At 39.0% G+C, this 19,236-nt stretch overlaps 3 protein-coding genes across 5 annotated transcripts in view; 2 read left to right on the top strand and 1 right to left on the bottom strand.

Annotated features, from left to right (window-relative positions):
* The window catches only part of ubash3bb (ubiquitin associated and SH3 domain containing Bb), a 44,090-nt gene extending 34,720 nt beyond the window's left edge, over positions 1-9,370 (top strand). For 2 of the 3 annotated variants that reach the window (XM_039785572.1, XM_039785583.1), the window contains exons 7-14: positions 908-1,052; positions 1,329-1,455; positions 1,558-1,677; positions 1,789-1,881; positions 2,026-2,170; positions 4,188-4,294; positions 4,448-4,557; positions 6,349-9,370. In XM_039785572.1, the coding sequence (XP_039641506.1) occupies positions 908-1,052; positions 1,329-1,455; positions 1,558-1,677; positions 1,789-1,881; positions 2,026-2,170; positions 4,188-4,294; positions 4,448-4,557; positions 6,349-6,486 (985 nt within the window). In that variant the 3' untranslated portion in view covers positions 6,487-9,370. The remainder of the gene's footprint in view (positions 1-907; positions 1,053-1,328; positions 1,456-1,557; positions 1,678-1,788; positions 1,882-2,025; positions 2,171-4,187; positions 4,295-4,447; positions 4,558-6,348) is intronic. The other variant, XM_039785575.1, reaches the window with a different exon arrangement.
* A 3,705-nt stretch (positions 9,371-13,075) lies between these two features.
* LOC120549238 lies at positions 13,076-16,845 on the top strand. The gene is made up of 5 exons (XM_039785973.1): positions 13,076-13,144; positions 13,550-14,110; positions 14,222-14,364; positions 14,471-14,533; positions 15,604-16,845. Exons 2-5 carry the CDS (start codon positions 13,575-13,577, stop codon positions 16,278-16,280), a joined length of 1,419 nt encoding a protein of 472 aa, XP_039641907.1. The 5' UTR covers positions 13,076-13,144; positions 13,550-13,574; the 3' UTR covers positions 16,281-16,845.
* The window catches only part of LOC120549246 (porphobilinogen deaminase-like), a 9,215-nt gene continuing 6,820 nt past the window's right edge, over positions 16,842-19,236 (bottom strand). The window contains 1 exon segment of the mRNA XM_039785986.1: positions 16,842-19,236. This exon segment is cut by the window's right edge and continues 393 nt beyond it. The gene's annotated coding sequence lies outside the window, so the exon portion shown is untranslated.

Raw genomic sequence — 19,236 nt, 5'->3', positions numbered from 1 at the left:
AACATTTAGGAACCCTCATTATGCTACCGTTGAAGTGTGGTGATATTTTGAGTCTTTTTAGTGGTATAAATAGCGATTTTGTTTTTGCTTTCCCTGTGCCTCAAATACTAGCGTTCTAAGCTAATCAGCGGTCCGCGCTAGCTTGTTTCAAGCTACAAACACTTTCGATTAGCATGAAAACATGTCCACATCTGTTATTAACCCCTAGGTTTGTTTTGCGCTGGAATTGTCCTTTAACCAAACAAGATAAACAGATAAAAAACATCAACATTATGAATTATGAAACAAATATACAGAAAACACTTGTTTGACACGGAAAGAGAATAAAGTAGGTGTTTATTAATGTTAATTAATGGTTGCCTAATATTTTCCAAGCTCGGGATGGGGATGTAAGGGTAAACTTTGTAGACCTGGTTACCATACAAGTCACTGTGGACAGTGGGTCCCAGAGGGTGATTCCTTATAAGTATGGTGACCCCTTGACCTTTCATAATGCAACCATCAGATCAAAATGTCTTCTTGTACACAAGAAATATCATTTTGATCACATTCATCCTCCCCAGAGGATGAACCCTCTTGATTTTGATTAATGTTTTTTTAATCAATAAATGGAGATGCTGTTTCTAAATTACTTCAAACCTAGTTTGGAATTTCTGTACTGCAATTTCTTGTTACTTATTGTCCGACATATACAGCAATACCGATATATCTGCGATAAGCTAATATCGGTTCTAAAAAGAAGCTCTAAACAGAAACAAACCCCAAATAAACAAATACACCATATATCAAAAAGTTGTTTAGCTGTTGCCAATATACTCCATGGACCAGTTTTTCATAATTTGCCAAAAGAATGAAATGATCTAGTTTGTACTGCATACCGGATGTCTGTTCTGCTCGTCCACCACAGCTCCCATTCATTCTTCAGCTGTGGGCCCAGTGACAAAACCAGCAAGGAGAGAGGGATGTTTGATGCGCTGCTGGACAGCCGACGCCCTGACAACACCAGTCCTGGAGACACACCCTCCCTCAGTCTCATTTGTCATCCAATGCAGGTACATTTGTTTCATGACTTTTACGCAAAGATTCACATGATATTGTAGCTTTGTATCTGCAGAGTGCCTTGATAGCAGTGCCTGCCAAGTTACCACAACATCCCACGTTCAATTCCAACCTTGGGACCTTTGTTGCATGTTATACCCCTCTCTCTCTCTCTCTCTCTCTCTCTCCCTCTATCTGCAGTCTCTGCCTCTACACTGTCATCCGTCAAATAAATGGCACAAAAAATAAAAAATTTCACAAAACAATTTACTGATACCTTTTATTTGCAGCAGGTCCTGCGGATTAGTGGTAGTCACTCTAGGCAGCCCAAGCGGACACTTTTTGTCTGTCGGCACGGTGAGAGGATGGATGTAGTCTTTGGCAAACACTGGCTCTCCCTCTGCTCCGACACTAAAGGTGAGAAGTCAAAGGTATAGGTAGACAATAGGAATAAGTAAAAGTACTGCACATTAAAGAAACCACCGTCCATTTGACAATGTGTGCTTTGTTGTTCTGCAGGTAGATATGTACGTTCCAATCTGAACATGCCTCCCAGTTTGCCGCTGTGGGGAGGACAGAGAGATTACGACATGGACGCTCCCATCACTGTGTTTGGATCCACACAGGCTCGAATAGTGGGTACGTCACCATTATAGATCTAAATGATGCACTACATCTGATGTCAGAGCACTAAACGGCAGTCTGTCATTTTGTTTATGAAATGTGTGTGCTTAATATTTGCTTTGTCAGGTGAGGCCCTATTAGAGAGTAACACAGTGATAGACTTTGTGTACTGCTCTCCCTCTCTGCGATGTGTTCAGACTGCACAGAACATCCTGAAAGGTAAGAAGAGTCTCCTCGAAAAAATATCATGGATGGGTGATGCTCCAACATTCACTCATCACATTTATGATGATATGATTTGGATGTAATGGGGGTCCCACAAAGAACCCATGTTTTTCCAATGAATTGTGTTTGTGTAAACAGGTCTGCAGCAGGACGGTAAGCTGAAGGTGCGAGTGGAACCGGGGCTTTTTGAATGGACCAAGTGGGTTTCTGGGAACTCCCTGCCTGCATGGATACCTCCCACTGACCTGGCTGCAGCCCACTTCAGTGTGGACACAACATACAGGTAACACTTACAAGGCAGAACACACTCGGTTCAACTAATACAATTTAATGCAAGTTATTAATCATGTAAACATATTTGTCATCTGCAAAACTTATCTACTTTACCAAAATGATGCCTAGATGTTTGCGTACCAGAAATGCCAATTTATTGTATTATCTGGCATCTTTGGCTCAAGCATCTTGAAGAGTTGTGTGTTATGTAAACCAATTGTTTCTAAGTTCATATTTTATGTTGCATTTGTTGGGAAATGTGTAGCATTCACATGATCATTCACAAAGACGATGGTCTGACTCTCTTTGAGCTGCCTGGCTTAACTGAACCTAACATGGGTGATCCAGGATAATAACAGGTATCATGAAGCTGGTTACCAACTGGCTCTGTAGCTCTGAGTCTGAATTACATGTATTGTCAACAGAAGCATGTACATGGAGTACTTATTATGACACAAGATCTAACCGTGATACCCACAAGGGAAATTAGGTTATAAAAGCCCCTGATCATTGACTGTGGGCTTTTTGGTTGGACTGCAGCAAAAACGGGGCCAGCCCAATAAACCTGAAAGTCTGTCACTAAGTGAGTGGTCAGTGGAGTTTCCCCATTGAGCGTTGATATTTTCAAATGGAATGATGCGACAGTGTTTCCGCTGGTGACGTCTTTGCCTCTGCGAATAATCATCTGATCCACTTTCTCAATACAAATGCGGTCGTTGTTTCTACGCAACGTGTTTGTTACCCTTCCTGCAAACCCTCGACCCAAAAACAAAGCAATTTAGGGCAAGCTCTAAAATATTACTATTTTTTTTTTCTGTATAAATTTCTGTTTTCGTGTATGTGTCTGTGTGTCTCAAACATGCAGTGTTTCAGTCCTATATTTGTATGGTGTGTTGACACAGTTTGATGAATATGTTACAAATGTAGCTTAGTGTGGGGGTGTGTGTGTGAGAGAGAGAGAGAAAGAGAGAGAGAGAGTGACGTTGGATGCACTCAGACCAGACAGTTGTTGGCGATCGGAGCAGAGAAGAAATTAACAGTTAAGTTGTCAAGTTGTCAAGTTGTAGTGAGTGTAGGTTTCATTCAATGAATAAATGCTACAAGCATCAACTTCGGCCCTGGAGGCAAAACAAAGTCCTTCCTGTGAAGGAAAGTTATCTTGCTCTGTTTTTCCGTAAGACCCAACATTTAAAGGCTTGTTCATATGTCATTGGATACAACCTAGTTTTTTTTTAAAGATTGTTTTTGGGGCTTTTCCCTTTATTAGATCGTGACAGTGGATAGACAGGAAAGGGGGAGAGAGATGGGGAATGACACACAGCAAAGGGCAGCAGGTCGGATTCGAACCCGCGCCGCTGCAAAAGACTCTATAGTCTAAGACGCCTATATGGGGCACACACTCTTACTGGGTGAACTAGAGGCCGCCCCAACAAAGTAACATTTATTACACAATAACACTTTAGATGAGTAATCCATAACAACAAATTGTTGAAAATAACATGATTATAATGTTGAATTTAAATTAAAGCAGTCCTTAATTAATCACTCAAACATAGCTTAACCATGTCATGTGATGTGCTACTTCAGTACACTGTGAGAACAAATATTACTAGGATAACTACAGAAAATTGCAGATGAACGTTTAATATCCATACCTTCAAGTGGAAATTTGGCCACAATTAAGCACTTTTAACCATACACAGTCCAGCCATATAGGTTTCCACCTAGTCTTGTTTCATTATAAATCCTTTGCTTGCTTTTTGCGATTTTTCTGATTGCCTCTCCAAACAAAATGGTAAAATCCTGAACCCGCTTCCCAGTTCATCCTCTGTGTGTGTAGTGTGATGATCCACACAATATTTAGTGCATACACTGAATACATTCACTGAAAACAACCCCAAACACCCCCAAACTACAGTGCACTTCCAACAAATGCCTCAAGTTGTATAGTTTTATAAAACAACTTCCAACACAATTTTGAATATGTGCCATTAGCTTTTTAATATTTGGTGTTTGCCTCCATATAGACCTCTGATGCCAGTCAGCAAGCTCACTGTGTCTGAATCCTATGAGAACTACATGAGCCGGAGCTACCAAGTGACCAAAGATATCCTGTCAGACTGCAAAAACACTGGTAAGAGACACACTGCAGAGCATTTGGAGCATCTGGAGCATCTGGAAGAGGTTGTTGAGCCTGTGGAGGTGAACTTTTCCTTCATTGTTTTACATGCTCATGTGTTTGTCCACTGCTGATGTTGCATCCTGCCTGGGTTCCAACTCTCCGTAGGAAACAACGTGCTGATTGTTGCCCACGCTTCTTCCTTAGAGGCTTGCACACGCCAGCTGCAGGGCCGCGGCCCACAGAGCGCCAAGGACTTCATCCAAGTAGTCCGAAAGGTCTGTTATGTATATCTTTCTATAGTGTATCTGAATGTTTATACTTTTCTACATCCCACTTTCCTATCCATCCATCATTACTTCCATCTGGTTTCTTTAGTTCCTCTCCCTATGGCCATTGTGGCTAGAAGTGCAAATACACCAGTACACACCTTAAACTGCAGAGATGAAAGGAATACATGTGTATAAATGAAAAAAAAGAAGAAGAAGAAATTTACTTAAACCAAGTTGTTCAAATGTTCAAAAAGTTTTTGTTTTTATTTACCTGAGCAGTAGACTGAATGGAAGCTCCAAATGGAAGCTGCTTTTTTTAGTGAATCTTTAGCACCAAAAGACATCAGAAGCATGTTTGGATCCTCAAGAATGTCATTTATTTTGTGTAAGGACACAAAAGATAATGTTGCATTCCCACATTGTAGGAAATAAATAACCAATCTCAATGGATGAATGTGTACACGTGCAACACCATAAAAGTTATATTACTAGCCATGGTTTATACCACTAAAAATCTGCTCTATTTAAGACATGTCTTCTGTGACTGAAAGCACATATTACAATTAGTGTCAAACTCACTGTCAAAAAACTCCAGCTTGTTTAGTTCGACCACTCTGACCTGACTTGATAAACAAGGAGGCAACTGATCCCTTGTCCCATGCTTGTTCTCGCATGCTCACAACTAGTGACATACATTCATGTTTGTGGTGTTTGTGGATTCCTACCAGACTAAACTCCCTCTAAAGAAGTTATACAAATGAGTGTCTGTATCCTGAAACAGGAAAGAATAAGGGGCACTAGTATTCTGAAAAAGTTGATTTGCATTGAAAACAGGTTGAAATAGTCCTTCTACACTGGCAGATATTTCTCAAATTTTATAAGATAATGAAACATAAAGGACTAAAATGACTTCATTTTATTTTTTTTAATCATGTTTTAGAAGTTTTGAATGTAAAATATTAATCAGCAAAGTAACTAGCGGCCAGATAAAAGTGGTGGCATATTTCCCTCTAAAATATAGTAAAGTAAAATATAAAGTAGCATGGAATTGAAATACTTAGAACTTCATAAGTTAAGTACAAGTACCTTGAAACTGTATGTAAGTAGTATGAAATATATTTTGAATTTCTTTCTTTTACAATCACTGTCCTTAACCAACACTATGATGGAGGCCTTAATATATTACCATACAACATTTTTGATTGGATTCCATATGATTTGTACCATTTTACTGGAAATCATTATTACTGTAATTTTAGGAATAGTAGTAATAGCTGTATTAGTTGTATTTACCAACGGACCATGATCTAAACTTTCAGAGGTTTTCCACCCTGACGGAATTGTATTGGCCAAATTTAGAAAAAAGTACACCAAATAAGAAATAAGCTTTACAAAAAGCAAATCCACTCCTGGTAACCTAGACAATATTGAAACCTTCTATCATAATTTTCGAGTGATGAAACAATGTTATTGTTCATGCCACAAGCTGGCTGCAGAGTGCAAAATGTCAAATGAGCCACAACTATATGAGCCTTAAATAGCATAACAGCCGTGAACGTATTGCTCGCATAACCACAGCATGAATGAACTAAAGGCAGAAAGAGAATCATATTGAAACACAGACAGCAGCTGAATGATGTGTCACTGAGCGATTGAATAGATGAGATCAGCTGATGAGAAAAGTGCAGGCCTATGCAAAAGGAAATTCTTCCTGACTGAAATTGTGCTGTAGCTTCTTGTGTCATTTCCTTAAATATCTTCTCAAACAAATGATTAATTCCTCTGCTTGGTCCTTAGATCCCCTACCTGGGCTTCTGCTCGTGTGAGGAGCAGGGAGACACGGGGGTTTGGCAGTTAGTGGACCCTCCCATCCTCCCCCTCACACATGGACCAAACCACTCCTTTGACTGGCGGGAGACACTTCTGCAAGAATGACATCTGATCTGATCTCTGTTCAACCTGTTCATACTGTGCTCCCTCCCACTGACTGCTGTAATATGTTTCAGACCAGTGCCCCCAAAATACTGGAACCTTTCTCTTTTCAGCCTCTTTACACAGCTGGTGGCTTAGCAGTGACGGCCTGAAGAAGCTTCCTGCCTGAACACGAGGAGCCCAGTCCCAGCCGGTGAATGGTTGGTGAACTGACTGACTCTGAGGCTGGTTTCAACAATAATTGTCCAATCTCAAATTGTCTTTGCATTGTTTTGTTGATTGAGGGAGACGTTAGTTTGGGCACTGTGGGTGTTAGCTGCACTGTGTGGGAGAGCTCTCACTGACTGAAATCCAGCTGGACTATGTGTAGTAATTGTCATCTCAGTCTCAGAAAATGTTGTGAAATTAGCACATTTTATAACATATAACAGTGTGCTTTTTGTGTGACTAGTAGGAAAAATAATTTCTTACCAACAGGAATGTTGAACATTAAGAAACAGAACTATTGGTAGAAGAGTGACACTGAAGTAATGCCATAAAAAGCAAAAGCGCAGAAGTCGAGATTTTAGCTATCTGTATTTTCAGCTAGGATGACTCAGGTTTTATATTTAACTCGTCAGTTAAGTTAATTTTCAATGAAAAATGTCAGCTAACGTCTGCCAAAAAGTTTTAGTTCCCTAAATATGAACTTTATAACGCTAAACTCTAATTGGTTTACTTGCCTAAATGTAGCTAGCTAATGTTAAACATAAGCTGTGTACGACCACACTCAGCAGGTCATTGTTTTAATATGTTAACATTAGCTGCTTTCCGACCAAGTAGCAATTGTCAATTCGGCATAAAATTTTCGCAAGACTGCCTATATTCAAAATCTAAACAGTTAATTTCTCGCCTAAAACGTTGTCAGAAGTGAATTTAGGGATGAATAAGATGGCGAAAACTGTTAAAATTGTCCCGTTGTTGGTCTGTCTGTACCGGAAACCCAACCCTCTTTGACCTAGGTCCCTATGCTGAAAAGGGAACAGCGAAAATACCCTGTCCTGAAGTAGGAGCTGAAAGAGTTACAGGAACTGCAGCCAGAGGAACTTAATAATCCCCAAATTGGTCCAGTCGGAACACGAGAAAAAAAGAGTTCTAGGAATTTTATGTTCTAGGAGCTGCAAAAATCCCTCTGGTCGGAAAGTGGCTATAGCAACATACGCATACACATTTTAACATGCTAAAGTTAGAATAAAATGTTTACATTGCTAAAACGAGCATTACCGGTTCAAAGTAAACATTTTAACACAAGTGTTTGTATTAGGTTTAGCATGAGTTATTAGCATGAACCATGCAAACATGAACGTGCTTACATGCAAACATTAGTATGACTCAGCTGTACTCTAAGCTTAGTTCCAATATATATTGCATGCTAAATCTTAGCATTCAACGTCTAAGCCTGATAACATGCTGTGTTAGCATGTCCTTTTTACAAAGGATACTGTCAACCATTTTTGATTTGGGTAAGATCATGGCAGTTTTTATTAGCCCCAGTTATATGAAGAATCGATTAGAGTACTGTAGGGTTGACACATTTTTGTAAGCCAACTGGCAAGTAGGCCTAAGCATCACCCTGGTTTGCATGACTGCAACGTCACCACCGCAAGCTTCAAACTGATTTTGCGTGTTCGGTGTGATGACGTTGACCAACCTCTGTAGTCTTATTTAGCCAATTGTTAGCAACCGCTTTTGAGTGTGGTATTTACCAACGTGTTTTATGTCGTAGGACAATTCTCATAACCACAGACCTTATTTCAGGCATCTAACCAAAAAAAAACATTCTAAAAACCTATTGACTTTGAGACAAGGGAACGGAAGTGCAACAATGCTAACTCATTTCCAGGTTTTAGGACTCATTTCTGCATCACAATAACAAAGTTGTCTCAGCATTTGTGTTTTCTGGTGTGTAATGCACGTTACAGCCTTAAGGGGTTGCTAGAGTGGCCATAGACTTTTAGTTGCGTTAAAAACTGGCAGTTGCAGGCTGACTTTTAGGCCAATCATAACTAATAGTTTGCATAATATGTGTCCACTATATCTGATTTGCATTTGAGTTTGTGCTTAGTTCACAAAATTGAATGAGACTGTTGAGAATTTGTAAAGAGAGTTTTATTTCATAACAGCACTGCTCTCCTACACAGACCCCAGCAACATTTCACCATATATTTGCCCTGCTTGTCCTACTTCAGTGGCTGAGGGAAAACATATCAGTGCTGGCTTCAAGGCTTCATCAGGGACTTTTCCTGATGCTACCTACATGTTGTCTCTATGTTGGTAGCACATCCAGTACAGCAGTGTCTTCTGCTATTCATTTAGTGTATGTAAAAAAAAACTATAACAGCACAACCTGCACTATTGACAATCATACAGTAGCTTCTTGATTCTGGTCAAGCACATTTTTAGTGTGCGTTTGTTAAATGTTGTTCAAGGTTTCAGAGTAGCTGTATATAATCATATTTTGAAAAATAGTCTTCCAGTTGCATTTTTTAATTTATTTATAAACCCTTCTTTCAGATGTTACAAGCAAAAATATTAACAGCATGCAAGAATATATGCTCGGTATCTCAGGTGTTGACTGCATTTAAGACATACAGTACGTATATGCAGCTTTGAAAACTGTTCCGTTGAGTGAATGACTGTGTCGTTGTGAGAGCCTGTTGGAATTAAAGTGATGTCTCCTGATGTACTGCCTGCCCACTCGTAGCTGCAGATGAAGAAGAAGAAAAAAAAGCTGTAAGCCACGTCAGTTGTAAACAGTTCGCTCAGGCTGATACTTGATGCACATCGCTCACTTATTTAGACATCATAAAAGAAGCAAAAAATATGAAAGATAAATTGTGAAAAACAAGTTGTGTCCCATTTCATTAACCGCCTTTTTGTAGCTTCACAATGAAAGACTAAATACAGTATGGCATGATTAGGTAAGGCTCATGCTAAAAAATCGCCATGACATCCTGGAGGATCCTGCATGCACCACTGACTTTTATATTTCCGTATCTCTCCCCCTGATATGTATTCTCAGTAGTGAGAAGAGGGCTTTGAAACTGCATTTAGATATTGTGGTTGTTAAATTGTAAGTCAACAATGTGTAAGGAAATGCGTTCAACACATTTGTTAGACGTTAACTACAGTATACACTCACCTAAAGGATTATTAGGAACACCCTAATACCGTGTTTGACCCCCTTTCGACCCCCTTCTTCGTGGCATTGATTCAACAAGGTGCTGGAAGCATTCTTTAGAAATGTTGGCCCATAATGATAGGATAGCATCTTGCAGTTGATGGAGATTTGTGGGATGCACACATCCAGGGTATGAAGCTCCCCATCCATCCCAAAGATGTTCTATTGGGTTGAGATCTGGTGACTGTGGGGGCCATTTTAGTACAGTGAACTCATTATCATGTTCAAGAAACTAATTTGAAATGATTGGAGCTTTGTGACATGGTGCATTATCCTGCTGGAAGTAGCCATCAGAGGATGGGTACATGGTGGTCATAAAAGGATGCATATGGTCAGAAACAATGCTCAGGTAGGCTGTGGCATTTAAACAATGCCCAATTGGTACTAAGAGGCCTAAAGTGTGCCAAGAAAACATTCCCTACACCGTTACACCACCACCACCAGTCTGCACAGACAGATCCATGTTCAAATTCTGTTTACGCCAAATTCTGACTCTACCATCTGAATGTCTCAAAAGAAATCGAGACACATCAGACCAGGCAACATTTTTCCAGTCTTCAACTGTCCAATTTTGGTGAGCTCGTGCAAATTGTAGCCTGATTTTCCTATTTTTAGTGGAGATGAGTGGTATCCGGTGGGGTCTTCTGCTGGTGTAGCCCATCCGCCTCAAGGTTGTTCGTGTTGTGGCTTCACAAATGCTTTGCGGCATACCTCGGTTGTAACGAGTGGTTATTTGAGTCAAAGTTGATCTTCTATCAGCTGGAATCAGTCGGCCCATTCTCCTCTGACCTCTAGCATCAAGAAGGCATTTTCGCCCACAGGACTGCCACATACTGGATATTTTTCCTTTTTCAGACCATTCTTTGTAAACCCTAAAAATGGTTGTGAGTGAAAATCCCAGTAACTGAGCAGATTGGGAAAACTCAAACAAGCCCGTCGCACCAACAACCACGCCACGCTCAAAGTTGTGTAGATCACCTTTCGTTCCCATTCTGACATTCAGTTTGGAGTTCAGGAGATTGTCTAGACCTGGACCACACCCCTAAATGAAATGAGCTGCTGCCATGTGATTGGTTGATTAGATAATTGCATTAACGAGAAATCTTACAGGTGTTCCTAATAATCCTTTAGGTGAGTGTACACACAATGCATTTTGGATAGTAACACAAAATAGAAATATAATTTTTGTTTGTTTACAAGGAAACTCCACAGGGAAGCTTAATACAAAAACATGAGATTGATATCAATCTTCTCAGTAAACTCTCAGCTAATATATGCATATTTCGAAGAAGAAAAAATGTCAAACCATAAATGTAAAGCGCATTCTGAGCACTTCACACTACCCTTTGCTAAATATCAAAAAGGAGAGGCTGTAGCTATTTGAACACAACATTCCTCCCATGACTGCAGCACAACTTGAGTTGGTCCTGCTCTCCTCACTGAAACATTATTGAAATCTGGCCATTTTGGTAAATCTTCACTGGGAAATAAAAGCCTTTTAGAATCCTCATCTTTAACTTCATTCAGGGAAAACACATTAATTCAGGGACATCAAAGATTTGATTTGATGCTTGTGTCTGTGTAGTCAATCTACTCAGTTTGTGAGAAAAAAAAACAGAGAGCTCAAAACAGCCATCTTAATATCTTCCTTATTTTTTGGATCTGCAGACCATTACCAGTTATATCATTAAATTCATTTAAATGGCTGTATTGAAACTTTCAAATGCTTTGCTGACAGGGATGCAATAATGCAGGTGTTACAGAAATATGAAAAGGTTTTCTCTTGAATTAAATGTCATTTTCATCACAACAAACTGGAGCAGCATTTATTGTATTAAAGAGTTACAAACCAGAAGAGAGCATGTGAAAGAGGAAGAAGCCATGTTGTTCCTGTTGTCTTTATTTATTGCCTGAATATATCACCAAACATGTACAGCAATTAACTTAAAGTTACTTCTTTTGAAATCTATATTTGTTGATTTTTAATTTAAGATGAAGTGTGTCTGTAGGCTTCATGTATGTTATTTCCGTTCTGAATGTATCTTCTGTTGTGATGTGAAGCATTGAGTTAAAGAGAACAGTTGTCCCTTTTAAAAAGCTCTTATATTTTCATATTTTGAATGCCATTGACATGACATGCCATTCTATGATTTGTGTGACAGTGTTCATTTGGTTTTGTTCTGATTGAACGTAAAATAAAAGCATTTTTTTTTCTCCATAGCAATAACATTATAAAACAACAGTTGCAAAGTTAGTTTGCACCTACGCTGCAAATACTGTAAAGGAGTACAAATCCAATAAAGGTCGACCTCCTTTTGGTTTAGATTTGTGAACATATCCAGAATGACAGTTGCAGTAAAGCACAACTGACCTGTGAAAACTCTATTTCTAATACTGGATAATACCAGAAGGTTATTGTCATCCAGAGGAATGGTTTTGAGCCCAGCACTGCTGCTACAGCTCACACAAACATGTACAAGTGTGGAAACCTTTTTTCCCTCTCTGCTAAAATCCCACACCTTCTATGACATCAGTGTTGTGAAGCCTGGATGGAAGAGGGTGCCAAGATGGCAGGCAGGATTCACAAAAAGGTGAAGGTTGGCCAACAAAACTTCAAAAAGGCAAAAATGGAATACAAAAACCATGGACAACATGTGACAGCCCCATCACTATTGTAGGAATTAAGGATGCTATTAACACATTTTTATTGAACAAATCTGGGTATTTTCATAGCTGGATGTCATTTCTCTGAGCCAGCTAGCAGATTAAACTCTCTCTCTACTAGGTAAAGCTCAAATCCATAACGCAGTCAGGCTTTCAATGACGTAATCTTGTAGCTGCTTCTGGTCTTAAACTTCCAAATGTGAAGGCCTACAATCGTTGTCAAATGCAACTTATCTGTGGACACTCATTGTTCCGTCAGTCGCAAACAAATATGAAACTATAACTCACTTATTCTAGAACTGTACCTTCAGTCAAACCTTTTGATGTGACCTTGATTACTTTATAAACAGTAATATACAGTAAATATACCAATGAAATGAAAATGTTTGTCAATGGAATTTCTTCATTAGCAAAATCCCATATATGCTCTCAACCTAGCAGTGACTTTACTCTCATCAAGTCTTACCTAAACTCTTACCTGCGGACAAACTCCAAAGCTGTGAAAACAAGAGTCTTATGTACTGAATGTCATTTGTAATTTTTGTTTTGTTTTGCTGTACTTATTTCCTTTTACTAGATCAATTATTTGTGTACTACCTCAAGCCCACAAACCCTAGTTACTATTTTTGGAATGGTAACCTGTTGTGAGTTCCATTTTGTAAATGTGTTGTTAAAATTCCAATTTAATTGTTTAAATTTAAAATATAAATGGATCACAGCAGAACTGAGGGAGGCCTCCTCTCCTGAGAACTTGCTAAGAAGAGGGAGGTCATCCTGGTGAGTTACAAAGAATGTATTTGTCTAATATAATAATGGCAATTAAATGCTTATTTGCTATCTTTCCGATTAGAGGAGAGGATCAATGCCATTCTCATGTTTGTTTGGTAAATATCAAGTTGGAGCCGGCAGCCAGTTAGCTTAGCTTAGCCCTAACACCAAGACTAGAAACAGCTTGCCTGGCACTGTCTAAATGTAACAAAATTGTGCCTAGCCAAGGCATTACGGTAATACGTGTGCTTGAAAGGTGCTGGCAGATTCTGTTACCTTCAGACAGAGCTAGGCTAGCTGTTTCCAGTTTTTATGCTGAGCTAAGCTAACATGAAAGTGGTATTCTCATCTAGCTAAAACTCAGCAAGACGGCAAACGTATTTTCCAAAATATCTTTATCTTCTTTTCTCTTAGATGTTGGGTACAGAGTCTGGAGCCTATGAAGAGGGCCAAATATCACAGTATGTCTCAAACTGGTGATGTGAGCATGGAGCCTCTGAAATGGCCAATAGCTCCAGATGGCTACATCCCCAACTCTGTCATCCGAAACTGGAGGAAGAAGAGAAAGGATCTTAACAATGTGTACTGTTTTGATGACTTTTATAGTTCTCATCAGGTGAATAAATGCACAGCAAATGATGAGGAACATGTGAGCACAAGAGTTTTCTGGATCATACAAGATGATGAGGAAGAGGAAGAAAAGACAGATGATGTGAAATGGAGAACGGGCGAAAAGGAAGATGAGAAAAATGAGAAAGCCAAGAAGGAAAAAACAAAGGTGCAGGAAAAGGAAAGGGTGGATGAGAAGAAAGAGAAGGAAGAACACAAGATGGAAAGATATGTCCTGACGCAGATAAACACTAACACTACTCTGCAGAACCAGCTGAAAACATTTGATGACGGACAAATGAATTTGGAGCCTCAAAGGCAAGAAGTCCACTCAACATTTAATCCAAGAAAGACTGTGAACTTCCTGTAAGTGTTAAAACTGAATGATGGTTTCCTATTATTCAGAACTTCTTATGCAAGTTATACCTCCCCATAACAACTGTGAAAGTATGTAAAATGTGTATGTTTTTTTTCTAGACCAACCATCTGTCCTAAACATGGACCTAAACAACTCAGAGAGCAAACAAAGCTTCATGAAACCATCACACCTCCCCTCCAGTCGGGCACAGAGAGATACTCTGTGTCCGATAAACAAAGAACATCCAGTTTAATTCCTAAAGGTACTAGCAAATGATGTTGATGTGGCATTTGAGGTGGTTATTCTTTTTGCCTGCAGTAGTGAACATTTATATTTTTCATTTTGGAAAAATGTTTCAATTTCAATAGAGTGGCCGGAGCCTCCATTGGAAAGTCCTGTGGTGTCTGTAGATGCTGTCATCCCAAAGCAAGGTAACTTTCATCAAGACTACATACTGTATATATTCATTCAATGCATGAAGACATTGAGCCTCATGCAAGTACGGACAACATTTTTCTTAATTGGTAAATCCAAGTGTTTTAAGAGAACTTATTGAACAGTTTTCCCTCTGGTACGAACAAAATTCATGAGTGGTCCAGACCTGCTGTATGAGTCATTGTTTCGCTTGAGAATGATAAAACCTTAATCTGAATGAAATTGTAGTTTAAATGTGTAACCAAAATTAACTAAAATAAAACAATATAAAAAGATCTAATGTAAAATGAATAATCAGTGTGACCGGACAATGTAACATCACTGACCTACTGTAAAATGAGATGTATTGTCACGTCCAATTTGGGACAGATTTTCGTGTCTCACACAGGGAAATCAATATCTACAGTAGCACCATCATCAGGCCAAATTCCTAATTTCTCCAGTGCTGTGCTTTGATTTATGACCAAATAGTCACAAAACTAATGACATCCCAAATGGCTACCGCCGTTCTTTGTGCAATGCTAGCACTTGGGTCAAGGCAAAGCACGGCCTCACATAATCATTTGCATGACAGGTTTGCGCATTTAACCCTTGTGTTGTCCTTCGGGTCCCAGTGACCCGAAGGACAACACAAGGAGTACTTCCGTTTACTTTGTTGAGAATTGCTCTCTAAACCCTGTTTCTTGTAAAGTAAGTAAGTAAAGTTTATTTCTAGAACACATTTAAACACAGTTTAAGCTGACCAAAATGCTGTACAAACAAGAACTAAGGTGCTGTATTAACCCTTGTTTAGAGAGCAATTCTCAACAAAGTAAACGGAAGTACATAATCCTTGTGTTGTCCTTCGGGTCACTGGGACCCGAAGGGCAACACAAGGGTTAAGTGATTTTGCGGAATGGTGGTGACACTTGTAAAAGCAAACATCGCAGAAAGAGGAGGTGATGAGATGTTTAGGACAAGAATACGAAAATGTTCTTGCCTGAGGCCCATTGTTCTTACAGTATTTAAATCGCCACTCATGAAATTTCACATTCTTTGCATTACGTGTACCTTTCCATACTCCTAGAACCCAGAACCTCGTGCATACCACCTACAAAGCCCGAAAACATGACTCCTTATCCCCTGAAGGCTCCTCCTTCAACCCCAGAGGATCATCAACCCCAACTAGACCTTTGGCCTCCTAAATGCTCGCCAATGAAGCGAGAGATAAAGAGAGATAAAGGGTTCCTCCTGTCTTCGACCAAATATAACAACATCAGAGACCAACTACAGGTAACCCTTGATCAAAAAGTCTTGAAGCTTTATAAAAAATTGAAAGCTGGCACCAAGAACTCGTCACGCCTTGGAAAACACTCCACCATTACTGAGCACCCAGCTACTTCTAAGGCTATGCAGGCTCGCAAAGGCTTCTGTCCTCCTGCTGATTCTAAGGCTATACACACTCTCCAAGACTTCTGTTCTCCATGGGTAGCACAGTTGGCCGCTAGAGAGCATCCAGTCAAGTCTTCCAATGCCAGACAACTTGCGGCAACCATCCCAGCAACAGGACATCAGAGATTGGTGCAAAAGATCCAGATGAAAGACACTCTAGAACCAGCATCCTTTCACTTCCACCATGTGATCCCAATGTACTCCCAACAGAGCTTCTTTACTTTGAATCCATCTGGGACGACCCAGTACGGAAGGCTGCAGTTTCACTGGATAAGGGGACATGATATAGGTGGCTTTGTTCCATCTTTATAGATCGACTTAGCAACTGGCCAGCTCTTGAATTATTTCATAATGAGGTATCTGGCTGAACAATAAAATCATCTGTTGCATTAATACAATAATTTAGGTTCAAACTATGGTAATGGTGATGTTAGTTGGTTGGTCTTTGGTCCAGACTAACATTTCTCAACAAATTTTGTACAAACATTCATGATCCCAAGAAAATGAACCCTACTAAATTTAGACATAGGCCTACCCTTACTTTTCCTCATGACCATGTCACAACTGTCCAGTCACCATCAATTCATGTCATTGGTTCCTAGGCATTGTATCCTAATAATTTTGGTGACACCTAGCGCCACCAGCAGGTTGACATTTGTGGTTGAAATGTCTCAAAAACTATCGGATGCTTTGCAATTTCATTCATGTCCCCCCAAATTAATTTTAACAACTTTCTTAATTGCCTGTTGATTCTTTTAGTCGTTAGTTTGTTGTAAGTATGAACTGATATTTTGTGGTGTTAATCAACTGCAACAAGTGTCTGAGCTGTCTGTTGATATATGATTAATAACAATACATAGGACAAAAAACATGGACAGATATAACACAGCTTTATTGACATTTGTTTCTTGACATCAGCGGTTTCATTTGACACGATGTTTACATAGCTGGCAAAACAAAAACTCGTAAATATTGTAACAATGGGTATTGTGAAGTACTAAGAATTCTAAATACAGAAACATTCTACGTTAATTCATACAGAAATTAAAGCTGAAAAACAAATATAACATTGCCTCAGGAGGTTTAAATTAAGTATAATATTCAATAAAGAGCTATAAAAATAAAAAGAAGTACAATATGGCAATACGCTAACTGTACAGTTGGTAAACTGAAGCAGAATGAAGGAAGAGAGAAAAACAATATGATAAATATATGCAGAAATGATACATTTACTGAGATGGCACTTTGATAGAAACTAAGGCAAGTCATTAAGGTGAACAAGTTTGGAAATCTGTTGCTTTTGGAAGCACTTCAGTTTTTGATATGTGGAGTACATCATTTTATATGACAACAGTACAGCGAAAACAAATGTTCATTTCTTTGTTAATTTCATAAAAACAAACATTTTGAATAGCTGTGGATGAACCATACAGACGTGCATTGCATTCACAAAAGTATCTATTCTCGTAATAATGACTTAGTCTCATAATTAGGACAAAAGGAAAACGGAAACGGTCTAATAATTACAAGAAAAATGTACCGCAAGTATGAGGCCCATATCTCGTAATTACGAGATACCAATGTCATAATTAGGAGATATGGATGTTGTCATTATGATACTAAGTCAAAATTACAAGTCATAATTACGAGAATAGTTTCCCATGAGGACAAGATCTTCATCTCGTAATTACAAGAAAACTATGTTATAATTCTGAGATGCTGAAGCTAGAATTATGCAATAAGGCATTTCATTTTTGTTTTGTTTGTTGAATGAAACCGTGCTTTAGTAGAACTACACCACAACATACTATCTGAATGAATGAGACCGTAATGGCCTGTCAGTCAGTGTAATGAGTGTAGCAATACAGCTGTAAAAACACTGTTGGTGATGGTTTATAAAAAATAATCAGTAATATTTCTCAGTTTAAGTTAAATAACATTTGTTTGCATCTCTAGCACAACAATAATTCAACCTATAGCCAGTATATGAAAACCAATGAGTAAGTTTGCTGCTGTGCTCTTTTTTTTTTACATTTTAAGCAGTCGATTATACTACTGTATATCCACAACTGTATTTAAAAATCACAAGCTCACAGTTGATGCTTAACGTGATGCTGCAAGCCATTCTGTAGTGATATCGCATTACAGATGCAATGGACCTTTTCACGGCAGACATTTTGACTTGTCATAATATTAAAAGCAAAGCTGAAATTGATAATCTTAACGATGGCTCAATTCCATCAAGTGTCCCAGTAAGCTGTTTCAGTGACTCAGCATGCACAATACCAGGGCCTCTCCTAAGTGGAATGCAGCCATCAGTAATGGTTTGGAATACACCTGTGCTTTTACTACTATGACATGTCAACATGTCTGCTGTGAAAAAGGTCTATATCAGCAAAGCATGAACAGGACAAGCTGTTGCTATACAAAAGAATATCTGAGCTGAAAACTAAAAACAGATGCCGGGACTGCTCCAGTGTTAAACAATTAATCTCCAGTCATGCAGTGGGACTGCACTTCATGTTAGGTTCAGTACAAAGCAGCTGCACCCCGCTGGCTGGGCCACAGGTGGGGTAAACAAAAAAGTCTCCAGCTTCTCATCATGTATAATAAATATATTCTCTCTCTGTAACATACTCTTAAAAGCGGTGAACCTCCTCAGTTGAAAATGTTCCATTTCAACATGAGCTGAATGAAGAAGTGAAATTATTTTTCAGGAGGCCAATATGATAAAACACCACTCAATCTGAGACCTACTGTACAGTACACTTTATTATTTCCATAGAAGAGGTCTGATCAAGAACTTGTGGTCAGGGAGAAGAGAGAGATTAATAGAGATTATGATTGGCATTTCGTAACTCTTCACACCTCAACAAGACCTATTTCACTGTAGTGTTGGCTGCTCTGAACCACAAAATGTGAACACATGCTCTGAAACTCATCTTTGGTTCCATCAAAAGTCAGCTTTTCCAAGTGACAATGCAGCTAAGAGCTGAGAGAAGAACTCTGGGTTAACTCCTCTTTTTACCTGCTTGTGGGGAACAATAATAGAGGCTGATGAAACATCCTTGGTTGTGAGGGAAATTTTTTGAGAATGATGAATTTTAGTGGAATCCCATTTACTGATACCGCTACTATACTGACATGCTTTAAAAAAGAAAAAAGCGGTTTCACCATGAGGACATCAGTCAGTGATGGTACTGGAAGTGCTGATGACAATATTTAAAGGCCATTTTGTAATCCCAGTAAGCTGTTTCTACCAAACTGA

The sequence above is a fragment of the Perca fluviatilis genome, chromosome 2 (assembly GCF_010015445.1).
Source record: "Perca fluviatilis chromosome 2, GENO_Pfluv_1.0, whole genome shotgun sequence".
NCBI lineage: Eukaryota > Metazoa > Chordata > Actinopteri > Perciformes > Percidae > Perca > Perca fluviatilis.
Note: the sequence above shows the minus strand (reverse complement) of the source record. Positions and strands in the feature narration are given on the sequence as shown.

Coding starts and splice junctions, on each gene's coding strand:
- LOC120549238 (XM_039785973.1), top strand. CDS start 13,575: ATGAAGAGGGCCAAATATCACAGTATGTCTCAAACTGGTGATGTGAGC. Junction 14,365..14,470: donor ATCCAGTTTAATTCCTAAAG/GTACTAGCAAAT, acceptor CAATTTCAATAG/AGTGGCCGGAGCCTCCATTG. Junction 14,534..15,603: donor TGCTGTCATCCCAAAGCAAG/GTAACTTTCATC, acceptor CCATACTCCTAG/AACCCAGAACCTCGTGCATA.